Raw genomic sequence first — 18,619 nt, forward strand, 5'->3', positions numbered from 1 at the left:
TAAAGATAGAAACCTGTGCATGTGGTTTTAAGGCGGTGCTCTCCCTCTCTCAATCCCCCTGTGCTGCTATTCTTCCATGTTTGATCCCCCTCTCCTCTCCTCCCCTTAGTGCCTGCCTGGAAAACTGGGTCTCATTTAGTCTCACTGAGGTCCGGTGATAAGAAACCATTGGCCACTTCAGCAATAGTCGCTCTGCCTGTCTCTTTCACTGTCTCTGTCATTGTATTTTTCTCTCACACAGACACACACTCCAATATGTTATTGACTACCAGAGCCCATATGACAATGCTCTACGTTTTCACCTGCCTCTATACCGGAAATGTCAATGTTCAGCTACAAGGACGTGTTCTCCATGAGGTAAATTAAAGTATTGTAAATATATAATAGTTGAACATATGAAGTAAGAGAGAGAGAAGGAAGGGAAACATTGTGGTAGGAGGCAGCAGGACAGCCACCATTTTAGTTGCACTTCTTCTCAATGCTCTACACATGTCTGGCCGTCTGTGCGCGCACGTGTGCGTGTGCATGTGTGTCCGTGCGCGCATTTATACGTCCAAGGTCAGGCAATCACAGCTCGGTCCCCATCCTCTCCTCACTCTCTTCCTATCTGATTCCCTCACTCTCCCTCCCCCCATTCTCTCTTTATTCATTTGTCCCTTCCCCCTCTCCCTCTCTTTCTTGCTATGCAATTTTTCACTCCTCTAGCTATCTTGAAATGTGTGTGTGTGTGTGTGTGTGTGTGTGTTTAAAGGTCCTCCTGTCATTGTGTAGTGGTGTAAGGAGATTAATAGAGATTTGGTAGGGTGGCCATTTTGTGTAGAGTGCTGTGTAGAGCTGGAGTCAATTATTAATGGGGAACCCGGGACCGAAAACATGTTCCCCCAGCTAATGGCTGTATCTGTTTCTCTCTCACATTGTCTCACTTTCTCCTTGTGTCCATCTAAATGTCTCTTTGTCTTTCTGAAAGGCAGTCTGTCTCTCTGTCTGTCTGTCTACGAGCCTGAAGGTTGATCCCAGTCTCTTTGCCTTTCATACTTACAGTGAGGGAAAAAAGTATTTGATCCCCTGCTGATTTTGTAAGTTTGCCCACTGACAAAGAAATGATCAGTCTATAATTTTAATGGTAGGTTTATTTGAACAGTGAGAGACAGAATAACAACAAAAAAATCCAGAAAAACGCATGTCAAAAATGTTATAAATTGATTTGCATTTTAATGAGGGAAATAAGTATTTTACCCCCTCTCAATCAGAAAGATTTCTGGCTCCCAGGTGTCTTTTATACAGGTAACGAGCTGAGATTAGGAACACACTCTTAAAGTGAGTGCTCCTAATAATAATAATAATATGCCATTTAGCAGACGCTTTTATCCAAAGCGACTTACAGTCATGCGTGCATAATTATTATTTTTTTTGTGTGTATGGGTGGTCCCGGGGATCGAACCCACTACCTTGGTGTTAAAAGCGCCGTGCTCTACCAGCTGAGCTACAAAGGACCAGTGGCTAATCTCAGCTTGTTACCTGTATAAAAGACACCTGTCCACAGAAGCAATCAATCAATCAGATTCAAAACTCTCCACCATGGCCAAGACCAAAGAGCTCTCCAAGGATGTCATTCGCAAATGGAAGAAACACAAAATATCTGTCAATCTCCCTCGGCCTGGGGCTCCATGCAAGATCTCACCTCGTGGAGTTGCAATGCTCATGAGAACGGTGAGGAATCAGCCAAAAACTACATGGGAGGATCTTGTCAATGATCTCAAGGCAGCTGGGACCATAGTCACCAAGAAAACAATTGGTAACACACTACGCCGTGAAGGACTGAAATCCTGCAGCGCCCGCAAGGTCCCCCTGCTCAAGAAAGCACATATACATGCCCGTCTGAAGTTTGCCAATGAACATCTGAATGATTCAGAGGAGAACTGGGTGAAAGTGTTGTGGTCAGATGAGACCAAAATGGAGCTCTTTGGCATCAACTCAACTCGCCGTGTTTGGAGGAGGAGGAATGCTGCCTATGACCCCAAGAACACCATCCCCACCGTCAAACATGGAGGTAGAAACATTATGCTTTGGGGGTGTTTTTCTGCTAAGGGGACAGGACAACTTCACCGCATCAAAGGGACGATGACCGGGGCTGTACTGTCAAATCTTGGGTGAGAACCTCCTACCCTCAACCAGGGCATTGAAAATGGGTCGTGGATGGGTATTCCAGCATGACAATGACCCAAAACACACAGCCAAGGCAACAAAGGAGTGGCTCAAGAAGAAGCACATTAAGGTCCTGGAGTGGCCTAGCCAGTCTCCAGACCTTAATCCCATAGAAAATCTGTGGAGGGAGCTGAAGGTTCGAGTTGCCAAACGTCAGCCTCAAAACCTTAATGACTTGGAGAAGATCTGCAAAGAGGAGTGGGACAAAATCCCTCCTAAGATGTGTGCAAACCTGTTGGCCAACTACAAGATACGTCTGACCTCTGTGATTGCCAACAAGGGTTTTGCCACCAAGTACTAAGTAATGTTTTGCAGAGGGGTCAAATACTTATTTCCCTCATTAAACTGCAAATCAATTTATAACATTTTTGACATGCGTTTTTCTGGATTTTTTTGTTGTTATTCTGTCTCTCACTGTTCAAATTAACCTACCATTAAAATTATAAACTGATCATTTCTTTGTCAGTGAGCAAACGTACAAAATCAGCAGGGGATCAAATACTTTTTTCCCTCAAAAAAAAAATGAACCCATATAGACACACTAGCCTCTAAATAGCATGGTTCATAATTACAGTGAGATAGATGTAGGGCTGTAAAACTAACTAGGTCAAAATCATTACACAAGTTCATATGGTGTTTGGGGTATACATTCAAATCTCTCAATGTTTCAAGCAAACTGTAATCTCATTAGACTAGAGTATAAATAGATACATCAACAGCTCAGATTGGGGGAGGGAGAGGAAGAGAGGAGGAGGAGGGAAGGAGGGGAGAGAGAGGAGGAGGGACGGAGGAGGAGAGAGAGGAGGAGGGGAGAGAGAGGAGGAGGGAAGGAGGAGGAGAGAGAGGAGGAGGGAAGAGAGAGGAGGAGGGACGGAGGAGGAGAGAGAGGAGGAGGGGAGAGAGAGGAGGAGGGACGGAGGAGGAGAGAGAGGAGGAGGGAAGAGAGAGGAGGAGGGACGGAGGGGAAGAGAGGAGGACGGAGGAGGGGATAGAGAGGAGGGAGGGAGGGAGGGAGGGAGGGAGGGAGGGAGGGAGGGAGGGAGGGAGGGAGGGATGAATGGATGAAGTAGGGCTCCATGCTAAAGTAACGAGAAATTCAATGTATTAGAATGATTTGCTAAAGCACATTAACTCTCATTAAACCCTGCAGTAATTACGAGGGAATCTGTGTACCAGATGTGACACTCGTATTAATCTGACACACAAACACACACTCTAATGTACTCGTAGCATGAGACATATACTGTAGACGGAGACATACAACATTAAATGATAACTCATAAAACATAGACAAATAGTGCTGACCCTAGTGCTGACCCTAGTGCTGACCCTAGTGCTGACCCTAGTCGGTTTCGCTTCGGTTTCGCTTCGGTTTGTAAACATTTATTGCGGTTTTCGATTTACATTAATTGCATTATGAAATATGACCTTGAAATTATTTTAGAGCTTTTTAATTGAAATTCCAAACCCAAATATTGAGAACGTTCAATTGCCAAAACATTGAAAACATTCCATTGTCTCTAACACAGAATAAAGCAATTAATAAAAGTCCCATGATGGTAGTGACTGCCCATTACTGCTTATCGCTTATTAACCATCATTTATTCACATTACTTTCCTTAAACAAAATATTTCAGTTGTGTATATTATTATTTTATATGACTTTATTATTTCATTTCTTAAAGTCATCATCTCAGCTAAGGCCGTAGCAGCCAGACAACCATCTAACATTATCTCTGTGCTCCCCAACGAGCCAAGCTCCCCTTGGCTAGCGAAAAGGATAGCCCGTGATCATTGGGTTGCCAAACCTGCCCATGCTGCAGAGCTGTCTGACGAAATCACAATTTTAGTAGTTCTTCTAAGTAGATAAGGCATACTTTCAAGACTGCTACAACTATCAACTGGGTAGAGCTACCTCACAAACGGTCTCTATCCCTCTAGTAGTCCCTGTGTTGTGTACATTCCTCTCTCATGCGGTCTGTGTGCAGTGCAGGGAAGAATAGGCGCAAAGGATTCTGGTCATTGTAGTTAATTACCACGTTTTCTGCGCTGAACTAGGTAGAATGTTTGCCTATTGAAAACTCCCTACAGCGTCCCGCAGTTCCTTCTTGATTTGATGTCTCTCTGCTTAATAGGATTTCTCTCTAGAGAAACAGTGCGTTGAGCTCACAAAAAAAAACTACAACTAAATGGAATTCAAGTAATTGAACCGAAGTCGGTTAGTTAGCTGTTTAATAATCGGGGGGAAAATAAACTTTGGTTAATCGCTCAGCACTAGCTTACCCTGATAAAGCAGCATGTCTCCGACCAGACAGTAGGACAGACAGACAGACAGACAGACAGACAGACGTTGTTTACAGGGAGCAGTGAAAGCGCCATCAGTTCTGTCATCTCTCATGTCCCTCATCATTTTCACAATGCTGTCCGCCATGGCCGGAGGGACAGACTTTTGTGTGTGTTTGTGAAGGGCGGTGGCAGATGACCTACTTCTGTTTTTTCCCGACAGAGGGACTGGTCCGCCAGTCATCCTCCGTTCATGAGATCGGCACTGCAGTCTGTGTGTGTGTGTGTGTGCTATGAGATGGCCCGGGCGCAGTGCAGTGGGCGATGTGGTTCGCCCGTCTCCTTATGGCTGGCTGTGCTTGTTAACTTGGTCCCTCCCTCTCATTAGCATGCTCCTCGTTTGGGTCAGGCTCAGACCATCCCAGAGCAGCTAGTGGCCCAATGGCTCATGGTAATGTGATCCCTGCGTTGCATTGTGCATTCCCAATGTCCTGACAGGCCATATTTCCACCTGACTGCCTTTCCCTTTCATCCCCCTCTCCATCCCCTCTTCTGTCTTTCACTGACCCTCTGATCACCCCTCGCTCTCTGTCTGTCTACCACTGTCTAATGGCCAAGCTGATAGAAGACTGTAAAATGGATATATATCTGGTTTAATTGTAATGTATTGGCTGAGAAGGAAATTCTTCTGTAGTTCAATGGGATTTGGTACCATTTTAAACAAGCAGCATTATGAGTGGTACCTTTGGTGAAGGGGAATGGGTAGAGTAGTTTTGATTTATGAGGGATTACGAGGAATGGAATACTGATGAATTATGAATGATCATTCTTATGGACAGTGTATACTTATTGAGGAATGGTAAACGGTTATATGTGCTTACCTCTGCATCCCAGTCCTAAGTGAGGCAGAGTAACGCCAGTCTGAATTGGGCACCTTGGGCTGCAAGAGAGAGAGCGAGAGAAAGGGATTGAGTCTTAAGTACTGCAAGAGATCACACAGGTAAAACCCAATATCTTCTCATTAATAAGTCATAGCGTGAGCCACAAGTGTGTGCGCACGCACATCATAGCAGCGACAGCTTGCCTCTGCCTGTGGAGAGAAATGAATTATGAGTTGCGCTGGAGCTCCCTGCTCCCCTCCTCCTCCCTCCTCCTCCCTCCTCCTCCTTTCCTCCCCTCCTCCTCCCTCCCAGTCCTCTGTGAGAGTGATGACTTCAAGAGAAAAGCCTGTTCACAGAGTGCCCACACCAGACTGGTCCAGTGACCCTGCCTCTCTGCCACAGCCCCTCAGGCCACTCCTGCCCTGGGTCAAACATCTCAGCTTCAGGTGGTACGCTCCATTACCATGGAGACCCAGTGGAATTCTCACATGGGCTGTTTGTGTTGATGGACTCCATCAGGGCTGCAGTGCTCTCTCTCTCTCTCTCTCTCTCTCTCTCTATTGCTCTTTCACTCTAAATCTCCTTTTTACTAATTTACTAATTTCTTTCCGACTTCTCTTGTACTTGGCTTGGTTCAGCTCTCTCTCCTTCTCTCTCCTTGTCTCACCTTCTCTCTCCTTCTCTCTCTCCTCTCTCCTTGTTTCACCTTCTCTCTCCTTCTCTCTCTCCTCTCTCCTTCTCCCTCCTTCTCTCACCTTCTCTCTCCTTCTCTCTCCTTCTCTCTCCTTCTCTCTCCTTCTTTCTCCTTCTCTCACCTCTCTCCTTCTCTCACCTTCTCTCTTCTCTCTCCTTCTCGCTCCTTCTCTCTCCTTCTCTCACCTTCTCTGTTCTCTCTCCTTCTCGCTCCTTCTCTGTTCTCTCTCCTTCTCTCTCCTTCTCTGTTCTCTCTCCTTCTCTCTCCTTCTCTGTCCTTCTCTCACCTTCTCTGTTCTCTCTCCTTCTCTCTCCTTCTCGCTCCTTCAATCACCTTTTATGTTCTCTCTCCTTCTTTCACCTTCTCTGTTCTCTCTCCTTCTCTCTCTTTCTCTCTCCTTCTCTCTCCTTCTCTCACCTTCTCTGTTCTCTCTCCTTCTCTCTCCTTCTCTGTCCTTCTCTCACCTTCTTGTTCTCTCTCCTTCTCTCTCCTTCTCGCTCCTTCTCTCACCTTCTATGTTCTCTCTCCTTCTCTCACCTTCTCTGTTCTCTCTCCTTCTCTCTCCTTCTCTCTCCTTCTCTCTCCTTCTCTCACCTTCTCTGTTCTCTCTCCTTCTCGCACCTTCTCTGTTCTCTCTCATTCTCTCGCCTTCTCTCACCTTCTCTGTTCTCTCTCCTTCTCTCTCCTTCTCTCACCTTCTCTGTTCTCTCTCCTTCTCTCTCCTCTCTCACCTTCTCATCTCTCTCCTTCTCTCTCCTTCTCTCACCTTCTCTGTTCTCTCTCCTTCTCTCTCCTCTCTCACCTTCTCTGTTCTCTCTCATTCTCTCTCCTTCTCTCTCCTTCTCTCTCCTTCTCTCTCCTTCTCTCACCTTCTTTGTTCTCCCTCCTTCTCTCTCCTTCTCTCTCCTTCTTGCACCTTCTCTGTTCTCTCTCCTTCTCGCTCCTTCGCTCTCTCTTTCGTTTCCTTCTCTCCTCTGATCTAAACCTTGAGTGTCACTGTCACAGTATCAGCCTGAGCTGGTCGGACAGACCTCACCATGGTAACCACATGGATCCCCCCCCCCCCCCCCCCCACCTCCTTCAAGGTCACAGGTGGAGGAGGAGAGGCGAGGGGGAGGTGATGGGGGAGGCGAGGGGGAGGGGAGGGAGAGGCGATATCAGTTTAACCCCCTCAGGCCTGCACCTGGACAGAGAATATATGTGACTTCACCATCACAACAGAACCGTGAGAGAGGAACATGAAAGGGCCATAACCTCTGTCTGCAGGCAAATCACATTATAGTGTAGTGACATCATCAGGTGAACTGTGAATACCAGCCAACACCTGGGGAACTAGCCACCACGCCACCATTTTACCCTAAAAGGTAAATGAAAAAATGTATGCGTCATAAAGCAATAATTTGAATGGACACCTTTCCAGAGTTTCCATGTACTAGAAATTCAACAAAATATTTGACTAAAGGATGGAATTGCTCCTCTATCTGGCATGGAGTAAGTCAGAGATCCAGCTAACTAAAATTATGCCATAAACATCAGCTAGTGACTGTATGAGCTTCCCCTATGACCACATACCTAGGATCAGATTACCCATTTCCTATTTCAAACTTTTACCATTACAGAGTCAAAACATCTCTGTTCCAGGACAAATAATAGGAACAACCTCTACCTTCTCCACAGTGTTGACCCATTTCCTGTGCTGTCCACACGACCGATGTTAACTTCCTGGTGATGGAGAATCGACCGTAGTCTCTCCACACAGCACATTCATCACCGCTAAATCCAATATGTGGGCCTAGAGAAAGGCCTGGTATCCCTCCAGGAGTCATTCAGACAGCCCATCACATTATCCACATCCACAGGGAAACAAACCGCTCAACACTCCACAGCTACACACACAGACAGCTACACACACAGACACACTCATCTACACAGGAACAGGAACACATTTTACCTCAAATATTCTGAGAAACCATATTTGTATTTGTGTTGCATCAAATCCACAAAGAAGTACACGTTATGGAGGAGTGATAAACTCTATACTGGTCTTGCAAATCCAAGGATAAAATAGACTATGTTAGCACAATGAGGATGGAGATAGACTTCACACCTACAATATTCAAAGGCATATTTCAACACTCCAACCGCCTATGACACATACAGTGAGAGACTGACTTCACAGTCCACACTAACGTTCATAAATAAGAGAGTTAAAGAGAGGGGAGATTGTTAAGAAATAAAAACGCCATCATTAAGCATTTGCCCTGTTGTACAAGAATGGCCGATGGGGGAGTGGTCTGGCCGTCCTTATGGTGTCTGTATATGTAAATGAGAACAGACACACACTAACACTGCAGGTTAGAGAAGAGCATCTGGACCCTAAACACGTTCACAGTCTGATGCACTCCCACAGCAGGACACACACACACGTACACACACACACACACACACACACACATATGGGCTTGGAGTATATTAGCACTGCCCAGTGAAAGCAAATACTCACAGGTCGTAGGGTGATAATGGAGCTGATATTGTAAATGAAATTTGGTAAGTGAGAGAGAGCAAGATAAATGGAATGAGAGAAGAGAGAGAGAGAGAGAGAGAGAGAGAGAGAGAGAGAGAGAGAGAGAGAGAGAGAGAGAGAGAGAGAGAGAGAGAGAGAGAGAGAGAGATGTACTCCCTCCCTGCCTAGCTGTGTGGACACAAATGAGGGACTTAACAAGACCCTGGGTTTGATTTGGCCTCTATCTCCTCGCCCCTTTCTCTCTCTCCCTTTCTGTCTCTCTCTCCCTCTCTTTCTCGCTCTCCCTCTGTCCCTCTCTCTCTCTCTCTCTCTCTCTCTCCGAGTAGAAGCCCCTTGCATGGATACAGCGCTCGCACCTCCGCCATCGAAAGCCTCGTCCAATGACCTCGCTTCCCCCGGCCTCGTCCGAACCGAACCGACCAATCCCGCTGTGGTATCGAGAAACACGTCGCTGCCAGTTAATTACACAGCAAGAACAAACATGAATGGCATTTAATGAGGAAAACGCCAGGGGATAGAGGAGCAATTACCTGAACATTGCTGTATTTCTCCCTTTTCATCTCCCTCCTCTTTTGTTCTTCAATCACTTTTATTTTCTTTGCTCAGACCACCCATACCTATGCAGGGGTTAACAATATTGGTCAGGACACCATCCAGCTACTTCTGACTGAAAGACTTTAAAATGTTGTCTGAATTTAACATTAGCTGTGTCCCTACTGTCCATTTTTTTTTGTAGTCTTCTATGACAACACTGCAGTCAAAAATGTTCCCTAGAAACAGTGAGCCAGTCAAGTCACCAGTTTCCACTTCACACCTGTCAGTAAGAATGAACCACTCCATTAATGACATAAAGCCACCAGAAACATACTAATGGTTTTGATCTGGTTTTCCCTGCTTCTCACATGATGGCAAACAAATGAGAAAACCCACTGAACTGAAGATGCCTCTTTAATCCAGCTCAGAGTCTGTCTGTTTGCCTCTCATCCCATCTCTAGCCCACCAAACCAAACTCCAAGGCAATCGTTTCGTGCCCTGAGCGCGACTGACCTGTGGGGGATTTTAATGCAGTAGGACCCATGACTCTTTAAGCTGGACAGAACAACACTAATGCCCAGACTATCTCTCTGTCCAGAGACAACCACACCAGACAAGTCTGTGCCCATTGGACCAGAACTAGTGGACCAATCATATTGACTGGCTGAGGTCATACTAGACCAATCACACTAACCCTTTACACACTAACCCTCAACATTTCAATCAAGAACATAACCAAGATATGTAGGTGTTCTCTGTTGAGCCTGGTTCTAATGGATCCAGCAGTAGAGTTCACAAAGGAGTGGGGGAGGGAGTAGGAAATGGAGAGAGAGAGAGATGTTTACCCTGAATATCCATGATGAAATGCATTTTGATGACAGCTCTTTAAACGACTGCAGAGAAGCGAGGCGCATAAACCTCTGATACCCTGACTCAACAGAAACAAACACCAGCTCTCTAAAGAGGCTCCAAGCGCCACACACACACACACACACACACACACACACACACACACACACACACACACACACATATAGAGCTGAGAGCCTACCCTCCCACACAAACACACAGCTCCCACAAAGAAGCTCTGAACATGTGTGCACACTCACACCTCAAATCTAAACACATCCATAAAGTGCTCGAGAAATTAGAGAACGTATTGTACGAAACTGCATGTATGTACAGACTGAGCTCACGAAAGAGCATTGCAAATGCAAAACACCTTTGCTACTGCAACACAATGCAGTCTGTGCTGGTAACAGTACCAGACTTCTAACACAAAGAAACAAAGGATGGAAAGAAGACCTAGGAGTGGCACTGCGATTTCCAGGTCTTTAGTTTTCAAGGCCGTTGACAGAAGAGTGATATATATATATATATATACATACAGAGAGTGTACAAAACATTAGGAACACCTTCCTAATATTGAGTTGCACCCCCTTTTGCCCTCAGGACAGCCTCAATTCATTGGTGTCAAAAGGGGTCGAAAGCATTCTACAGGGATTCTGGCCCATGTTGACTCCAATGCTTCCCACAGTTGTGTCAAGTTGGCTGGATGTCCTTTGGGTGGTGGACCATTTTTGATACACATGAGAAATTCTTTTGCGTGAAAAAAACAGCAGTGTTGCAGTTCTTGACACACTCAAACCGGTGCGCCTGGAACCTACTACCATACCTCGTTCAAAGGCACTTAAATATTTTGTCTTGCCCATTCACCCTCTGAATGGCACACATACACAATCCATGTCTCAAGACATGAAAATCCTTCTTTAACCTGTCTCCTCCCCTTCATCTACACTGATTGAAGTAGATTGAACAGGTGACATCAATAAGGGATCATAGCTTTCATCTGGATTCACCTGGTCAGTCTATGTCATGGGCCCTGTGTAGCTCAGTTGGTAGAGCATGGTGCTTGCAACGGCAGGGTTGTGGGTTCGATTCCCACGGGGGGCCAGTATGAGGAAAAAAAAATTGAGAAAAAAAAGATATGTAAGAGTGTCTGCTAAATGACTAAAATGTAAAACACTCAGTGTAAATGATTTATGCAATGTCGAAATCTGCCAAAAATTATTTTAAAAATCAGATAAAAAAAGAGCGCTGCTTAAAGGTACAATCCACTCAAAAACGTTTGGTATTTTCTTCATTAGTCCACTGATGATACAGTCCAAAAATGTTTTGCATGTCAGCAGTCAAGTTTTTAAGATATTGGGCTTCAAGAAGCAAAGTGTAACTTGCCACACCATCACGATGATGCAAAATGCTGATGTGGCTGGTGACACTTTGCTTCTTCAATGCCCAATATCTTGAAAACTTGACTGCTAAAATGCAAAACATTTTGTGACTGTATCAACAGTGGACTAATGAAAAAAAAAAAATTTGAGAGGATTTTCCCTTTAATATTGCATAAACCCAACAAAAAATATGAAAGCCCTCACACACCCCTCACCTTCTTTGAAATTCTAAATTCCAAACACCACTGTTCCACAAAACATTGCCTGTGGGGCAAAACCAAAATACTAAAACCTCCCCAAAAAACAATGCATGAAATAGCTTCTCAGTGTATTGTGGATGGTGTGTGTTGTTGGGATGTGATAACAGGACACACACACAGAGATACACACACACACACCTGTATGGCGGTTGCATCTGGCATGCTGAGCCTGCGTACAAACATCTGGCTCTGTCCACTCTGGCTGGTGACATATCCCCCGGAGCTCCAGGTGCCACTGTGGGGCCGGCCCGTGTTATAGAACATGAAGGTATCGCTCCCCGACGTGGCTGTCATGCATGTCTTATAGCAGTACGTTTTGGTCATGGAGCCGTTCCCCCGCACCTCGATGTAGTGAGGCTCAACTTTCAGGTCTCTCCGCAGAGCAACATTGTTGTTGGGTTGACCCTGACCTCCCCCACCACCACCACCACCTCGACCCAATGACCCTCCACCCCCGCCAGCCGAAGTGCCCCCCTCGGGGACGCTCTTTTGGGACACACAGCAGGGGGAGCAGGAGCCGGGCTGGGTGCAGTAGGCATGGCAGCGGACGATGGCCAGCACCACAATGGTGACCAGGAACACAAAGGTGGTGGCGCTCAGGGCCACGATCAGGTAGAGTGTCACGTTGGAGAACAGCAGTGGGCTGTGAGGCCTGATGATGCGCTTGGGGTCAGGGGTCAACTTGGGTGGCAGCTCCATGACGTGCACGTTGATGGTGGCGGTGGAGGAGAGAGGCGGGAGGCCATGGTCGCGGACCAGCACGGTCAGTAGGAAAGAGGTGGAGTTGTCCTCGTTGACACGCCGCGTGGTGCGGATCTCCCCCGTGTGCTCGTGGACTTTAAACAGGTCCAGCTCGGAGGTGGTCTGCTCCAGGGCGTACACCAGCCAGGCGTTCTGACCCGCGTCCCCGTCCCACGCCACCACCTTGGTCACCAGAGCCCCCGCCTCTGCGTTCTTCATCAGCGTCTCGGTGGTCCGCGTCCCATTGGCTGGAGGATGGACTATCCTAGGGGAGTGGTCGTTCTGGTCCATGATGTAAACGTAGACTGTTGCCACGCGGCTGAGTGGCGGCACGCCACCATCCTGGGCTTTCACCTGGAAGTGGAACTCTCTGAGCTTCTCGAAGTCGAAGGCTCGCAGGGCATAGGCCTCACCCGTGTCGGGTTTGATGCTGACGTAGCTTGCCACAGGGATGCCGTGGTTGTTGTCATTGAGGACAGTGTAGGTGATGCGAGCGTTCTCCCCAGTGTCTGCATCCAGAGCCTTTACAACGCACATTGAGGCGCCGGGCGCATTGTTCTCCGTCATGTACACTGTGTAGGACGTCTGTTCGAAGCGGGGAGGGTTGTCATTGACATCGGCCACATCAACTTTAATGGTCATGTGTGAGGACAGGGCCGGGGTTCCCCCATCGATGGCGGTTACTGTGACGTTGTAGGTGGAGATGGTCTCACGGTCCAGGAAGGCAGCGGTGACCAAGGTGTAGTGGTTCCGGAAGGACTTGATCTTAAAGGGGACGCCAGGTTGGATCTCCAGGGTCACCTGTTTGTTCTGGGCGGAGTCCCGGTCATTAACACTGATCAGAGCCACCACGGTGTCAGCCCGTGCATCCTCACGGACCGGGCTGGAAAGAGACGACAGCACGATTTCAGGAATGTTGTCGTTCACATCCAAAACCTCCACCACCACTTTACAGTGGACGACCACTGCAGAAGGACCCCTGTCCATAGCTTGTATGTACATCTCATAGGAGTTAGTCTCCTCATAGTCTAAGTTGTTCTTCACTCTGATCTCTCCTGTATCTGTATCCATGGTGAACATTTGTCTCACCCTCTCTGGGGTGTAGCTGCTAAAAGAGTAAAACACCTCCCCGTTTGTGCCTTCATCCCGGTCAGTGGCGTTTAACTTTATCACCAGAGCGCCCTTGGGCGAGTTCTCCGACAGTTTCACTTTGTACACGGAGTTGTCGAACGCGGGCACGTTGTCGTTGGAATCCAGGACACGCACGTTGATTTTGGCTGTGCCTGTGCGCGCAGGGGTGCCTCCGTCGACAGCTGTCAGTATCAACTGATGAGACGGTTTATGCTCACGGTCAAATGGCTTTTTGAGCACGAGCTGGATGTTCTTGCTGTTTGCGGCGGGCTTGTTGGAGTCCAGCGCAAGATGCTCGTTGTTGCTGAGCCGGTAGAGACGAACCGAGTTGGAGCCGTCGTCTGCATCCTGCGCGCCCTCGATGGGGAACCGGGACCCAGTTATGGCGGATTCTGAGATCTCCAGCTGGTACTCGTCCCGGGGGAACTGTGGCGAGTTGTCATTAGCATCCAGAATCTCCACCTCCACATTATGCACCTCAAGCGGGTTCTCAACCACCACTTCTAGGTTGAGGAAACAGGTGCCGCTGAATTCACACAGCGTCTCCCGGTCGATACGGTCACTCATCGACAGCTTGCCATTTTTATGATTTATGTTGAAATATCTCCGTGCGCTGTCAGAGGTGATTCTGATGCGTCGGGAGGAGAGCTTTTGCAGGTCCAGACCCAAATCGCGAACAATGTCGCCGACCACAGCCCCATTCTCTAGCTCCTCCGGAATGGTGTATCGTATTTGTGCATTTGTAAGGCCACTGAGTACAAAAATTACCAAATAAAAAGTAAAAGGCACATTCTGAGTTATGCTGCAACAGCATCGCACCGCCACAGCCATTGCAAGCAGGCAGGATCCGCAGACGGATTAGAGAAAGCTTTCCGCCTTTTTAGCTTGCCATGCGTCCCCACCCGCAACATTAAAAACGGGAGGAAGAGTCCTTGAGCTACCCCCTACTATGTGCAGGACCACCAAAGCATCCTCTCCGGTACATGTGCTTGTTTTAAAGGACGTTTTTCCGTTACATCCATGTTTTCCTTTGTCCGTTTGGCTACTGCTATTTTCTCTTCTCTCTCCGGCTGAATCTTGTTTCTCTCTCTCTGGTGCTGACTATCGCTCTCCCTTTCTCATCTCCTCTCTCTCTCCTTCCCCCTCCCTCTCACCCTGTCTGTGCAATGGTGTCTGTGGGCAGCGGGGGAGGGTGAGCCGCGCTCTCAAACGGTACTGGCTGCATTTCAGCACCTCCGATTGAAAACAACGTCAAATAGAAAGAAAAACACATTCACACCTTGAGAATGGCAATAATAATTGTATCTCAATTCATCATCATTTTTAACCGTCTGTCGTTTTTGATATTTTTAAAAGAGCGCATTCGAGCAGGCTCTGGGTTTTTTTTTTATCAGAGAGGGAGAGAGAGTGAGCGAGTGCCACCGCCCTTTTCATTGTGTGCTGCAGATACATTGCCGATCGGATTTATCGGTACACCCAGGAGATTACTTCTCTCTTTTCATTGCTACAAACCTGCCATTACGCCAAAGCTCTGGACCAAAACGAATAAATATAAATAAAACGAATAACGGATATTTAATCGTCTATGGAAATAGATCAACAAATTAAATGTATTTTTGCAGCAATTATCTTCATTAGTATTTTAATTTTAAGTATAATCACGGCAGTGTATGGAAATATTTGCATTATTGTAGAGAAGAGAGGATCTGTCCTCAATGGAATCAACAGGGCAATGCAAATCAAGTTAGGCTGTGCATTAAATGATGGAGTTAACCAACAGAGACAATAGAACGAGAAAAACAACACAAAACGAAAAAAAAATTAAGCTGTATGTTTGCTGACTACGAAGGCGTTATAGGTTTTTCAATGCCTTTTCCACTCTCCTCTATTTAGGTTCAGCAGCTCTCAAAACAAAGCGAACTGTGTCCAGCGCTCTATCGCTGTCCCACGAGCCCTAGTACTGAAATATTGCTGCTCGCGCCCTCCTCTCACTTATTGCCCTGAGAGTGACAGCTGGGTTGATCGTATATTAAGACTACAGGGGTACTTGACTGCCGCATCAGTTTCACATCATATTACTCGCAGTACACAGGATCACCCCCTTTAGGCCTATATGTTATCATATGAAACATGTTAACTCGGGGTGAGCAAGCGAAACGAACCAGGTCACCAACAAGATGCTCGAGACTTGCCCCCTCGCCACATCTGTCAAAACAAACTAGCGTGCCCTCTCCTGTCAGACCCAAATTGCTGGAATAATACAAAGCTCGTGCACGCTGAAGAAGCGGAAAGCACGAAGAATTTAGACTCATGTAGTTTTCCATTTCCTTTCGAAAGTCTCACTTTCAGCAAACATCTAAGCTATAGCTCAATACAATTAAGCAAATTAAATATTCCACCTGGTGTAAAAGACCAACATAATTTTCTAAAAACAATTAGGGCTAACTGTTTATCTTGCACTCATGAATCCATGAGTGCTGGGAAGGCTTTTACACACACGTAACTCCTGACAGTTTCAGAGATTGCTTTGGGGGCAGTTCACACCAAGCAATGGTAATGTAATAATCTGGCAGACATTAATAGACACACACTGCCCTGGCTCCTGGCACCTTGATATACTTTCATTGATCCATTAAAAAGTGGACCTCAGCTTTATAGACGATCGTGACGTGTATTCATTTCTTGAAAATCCTGCGCCACCAACCCTTCTGATTTGGCTCTCACACTGGACACAGACTGTCTGGCTATATTAAATACATTTCAAAAGTACCATTTAATTGCACAACCAACGTATGTTCATCAAATGTTGTTGTGGGGTTAAGCTGGTTTCTCATTTAAATTCGACTCAATATCTCAAACATCTGCCCATGGGGTCGAGATGGCTCACTGCGCATGTCTGGTCGCATTTGGTCGGATAGTGGCGTTAAATGCCCAAATCATCCTGCTCAGACTTTCCTCCTAATTAGTACAATCTGAACCCATGTACCCCTATTAGAATCCAATTTAAATCGGATTCAATTCAATTAAGAGGGGCCTCTAGTCCTATCGCGATCAGTACGACAAAGTGAGGGGGAGGATCTTTCGACACGAATTTCATTTCTACACCAGTGGCAACGGTTCATACTGAATTGAATCGTGGCTCTCGTCTCATCTCCGAGTCCTTTAGCTCTGGAAAAGCTCAATAGTTGGATAACACTCAGACAGCCAGTTTGCTAGACAATCGGCTTTCACGCCATTCAAATTGATTGAGTCATACAGTGAGCGCAGTGCCATTCAAAGGAACACTAGGAAGGACATTGTGACCTAAAAGGTGATGTCATTGAATGCTGGTCTCATCATAAGGATTTGTTCAATGACAAAGGAGCCTGTCTGGGGAACTATTAGCATAACCTGGAGCCCAATTATTGTAAAAAATGATTTTTAAAATTACAATATTGGCTTAGATAGACTGCCATTGGTCATTCATTGGTGTGTATATATATATATCTCTGAATAAGTCACACATGCAGGTTAGTAAGTATAGCCTGAGTGGTATATCTGTATGGTAGACTGAGAATGAAGTTGTTGTGCTGTGTTTATTTGTGATGTGGCCTCAGAGAGCCCCAGTGCCCGTCTGATTCACCCGGCCACCGGGCCACGCTACGCGCCCACACAACCCTTCCCTCTCCCAGTGCAGCTCCAGCTCTCCTCCGCCGACCCCTCTGCCCACGGCAGTGAAAGGCGCTGGCAGCCTGCGAGACGGCCGCTCAGCGGTGAGTCACACCGCTGCCAGGAGTGTATGGATAGATAGCTGAGAGACTCTTCTTCACACTCCAAAGCCAGACTGAGGGGGTGGCGAACTGGGGAGCTGGAGAGATGCAACGGAAGAGAACAGAGATGGAGTTGGAACGGAACTTCCGTTAGGTTCGATGGGCCTCTAGGGAACTTTGTCTTTGGGCTGAGATGGACGTTTTATTTTTAAATAGTTAAACATCAGCTGTCCTTTATTTATTTATAACCCCAATTTAACTCAGCGGTAGAGATGAAACAGCGTGGGTCTCGTGTCAGTCAGTTCTCGTGAGTCTCAAAGGCATGCGAGCAGCAGCGCTCCTGACATTTAGCAGATTCTCCCGGTGGTGCGCGCAAGCTTTGTGTTTAAGGCAATTTGAGACAGAGATGAAAATAGGAGACTGTTATCTCGTCAATTACACACGCCGTCGGATTTACACCTGTCCTTTTACACCTCGCTCCGTTGTCTGCCTCTCTCTCTCGTTTTCTACTCCTCTCTCTCTGTCTGTCTATTGAGCTGTACACGGGCAGGTAACTGATCTATCTTTCTCTGTACCTGTTAAAGTCCCGCCCATCTGTTCCGCCATTAATTGCGCGCCACAGAGCTGTGGATTATTTTATTTTCACTCAAGGGGCTCGAGATTAAGTTATCTCAATTCCTTCCCGGAAGACTAGCATACATCTGTATCGCCAGAACAAACAAGTCCTAATATTCTTAAATGGCTCCCACTCTCTGTCTCCCTCTGTCCCATCTTTCTCTCCTCACCTACTCTTACTCTTACCCTTCCCCACTCTCACCACCCCTCTCTCCCCCCCTCTATCTCCCCTCACACTCCCCCCTCAGAGCCTCTATCCCCCCTCTCTCCTGTCTCACCTCTCCTTCCCCCCACTCTCTCCTGTCTCACCTCTCCTTCCCCCTTCTACTCCCCCCCCCCCCCCCCCCCCCCCTCTCTGTGACAAACTGCTGCTCCAGCTGGGAGAGCTGTGGCCGAGGGGCACCGGAACGTCTGAAGTGGAAACACAGGAGCTAATGTCTCTGCTGCTGCCTCTGCCTCTACACGACACTGTCCTGTCTTCTCTAAAAAAAAAAAAAAACACCCCAGAGAGAGATAGGGACCAGGAAGAGAGAGGGGGAGGGGAGAGCCAAGGAACAGAGGAGCGGGAGGACAGAGAAGGGAGAGAGACTAACAGGCGAACAGGCGAGCACGAGAGCAGATAAAGGGAGAACTCTGAGTCAGCGCCATATCCTATGTTTTTGGAAATAGAGGAGCCTTTTTGAAAGGAGGAATATTAACGACCCTCTCACTATCCATTATGCAAGATGGCGGACATATTAATAAAACGCTCTCCAGTAACCCTCTCTATTA

At 47.0% G+C, this 18,619-nt stretch overlaps 1 protein-coding gene across 3 annotated transcripts in view; it reads right to left on the minus strand.

Annotated features, from left to right (window-relative positions):
* Positions 1–18,619, minus strand: part of LOC311105115 (protocadherin alpha-C2-like) — a gene marked incomplete at its 5' end in the record, with an annotated part of 179,915 nt that overhangs the window by 18,583 nt on the left and 142,713 nt on the right. The window contains 2 exons of one of the 3 annotated variants that reach the window (XM_084147137.1): positions 5,370–5,428; positions 11,751–14,315. In XM_084147137.1, coding sequence (XP_084003263.1) covers positions 5,370–5,428; positions 11,751–14,315 — 2,624 coding nt within the window. Of the gene's footprint in view, positions 1–5,369; positions 5,441–11,750; positions 14,316–18,619 lie in introns of those variants that run through there. The other 2 variants (XM_084147139.1, XM_084147138.1) reach the window with 2 other exon arrangements.

The sequence above is a fragment of the Coregonus lavaretus genome, assembly GCF_964263955.1.
Source record: "Coregonus lavaretus genome assembly, chromosome: 29".
Taxonomy (NCBI): Eukaryota; Metazoa; Chordata; class Actinopteri; order Salmoniformes; family Salmonidae; genus Coregonus; species Coregonus lavaretus.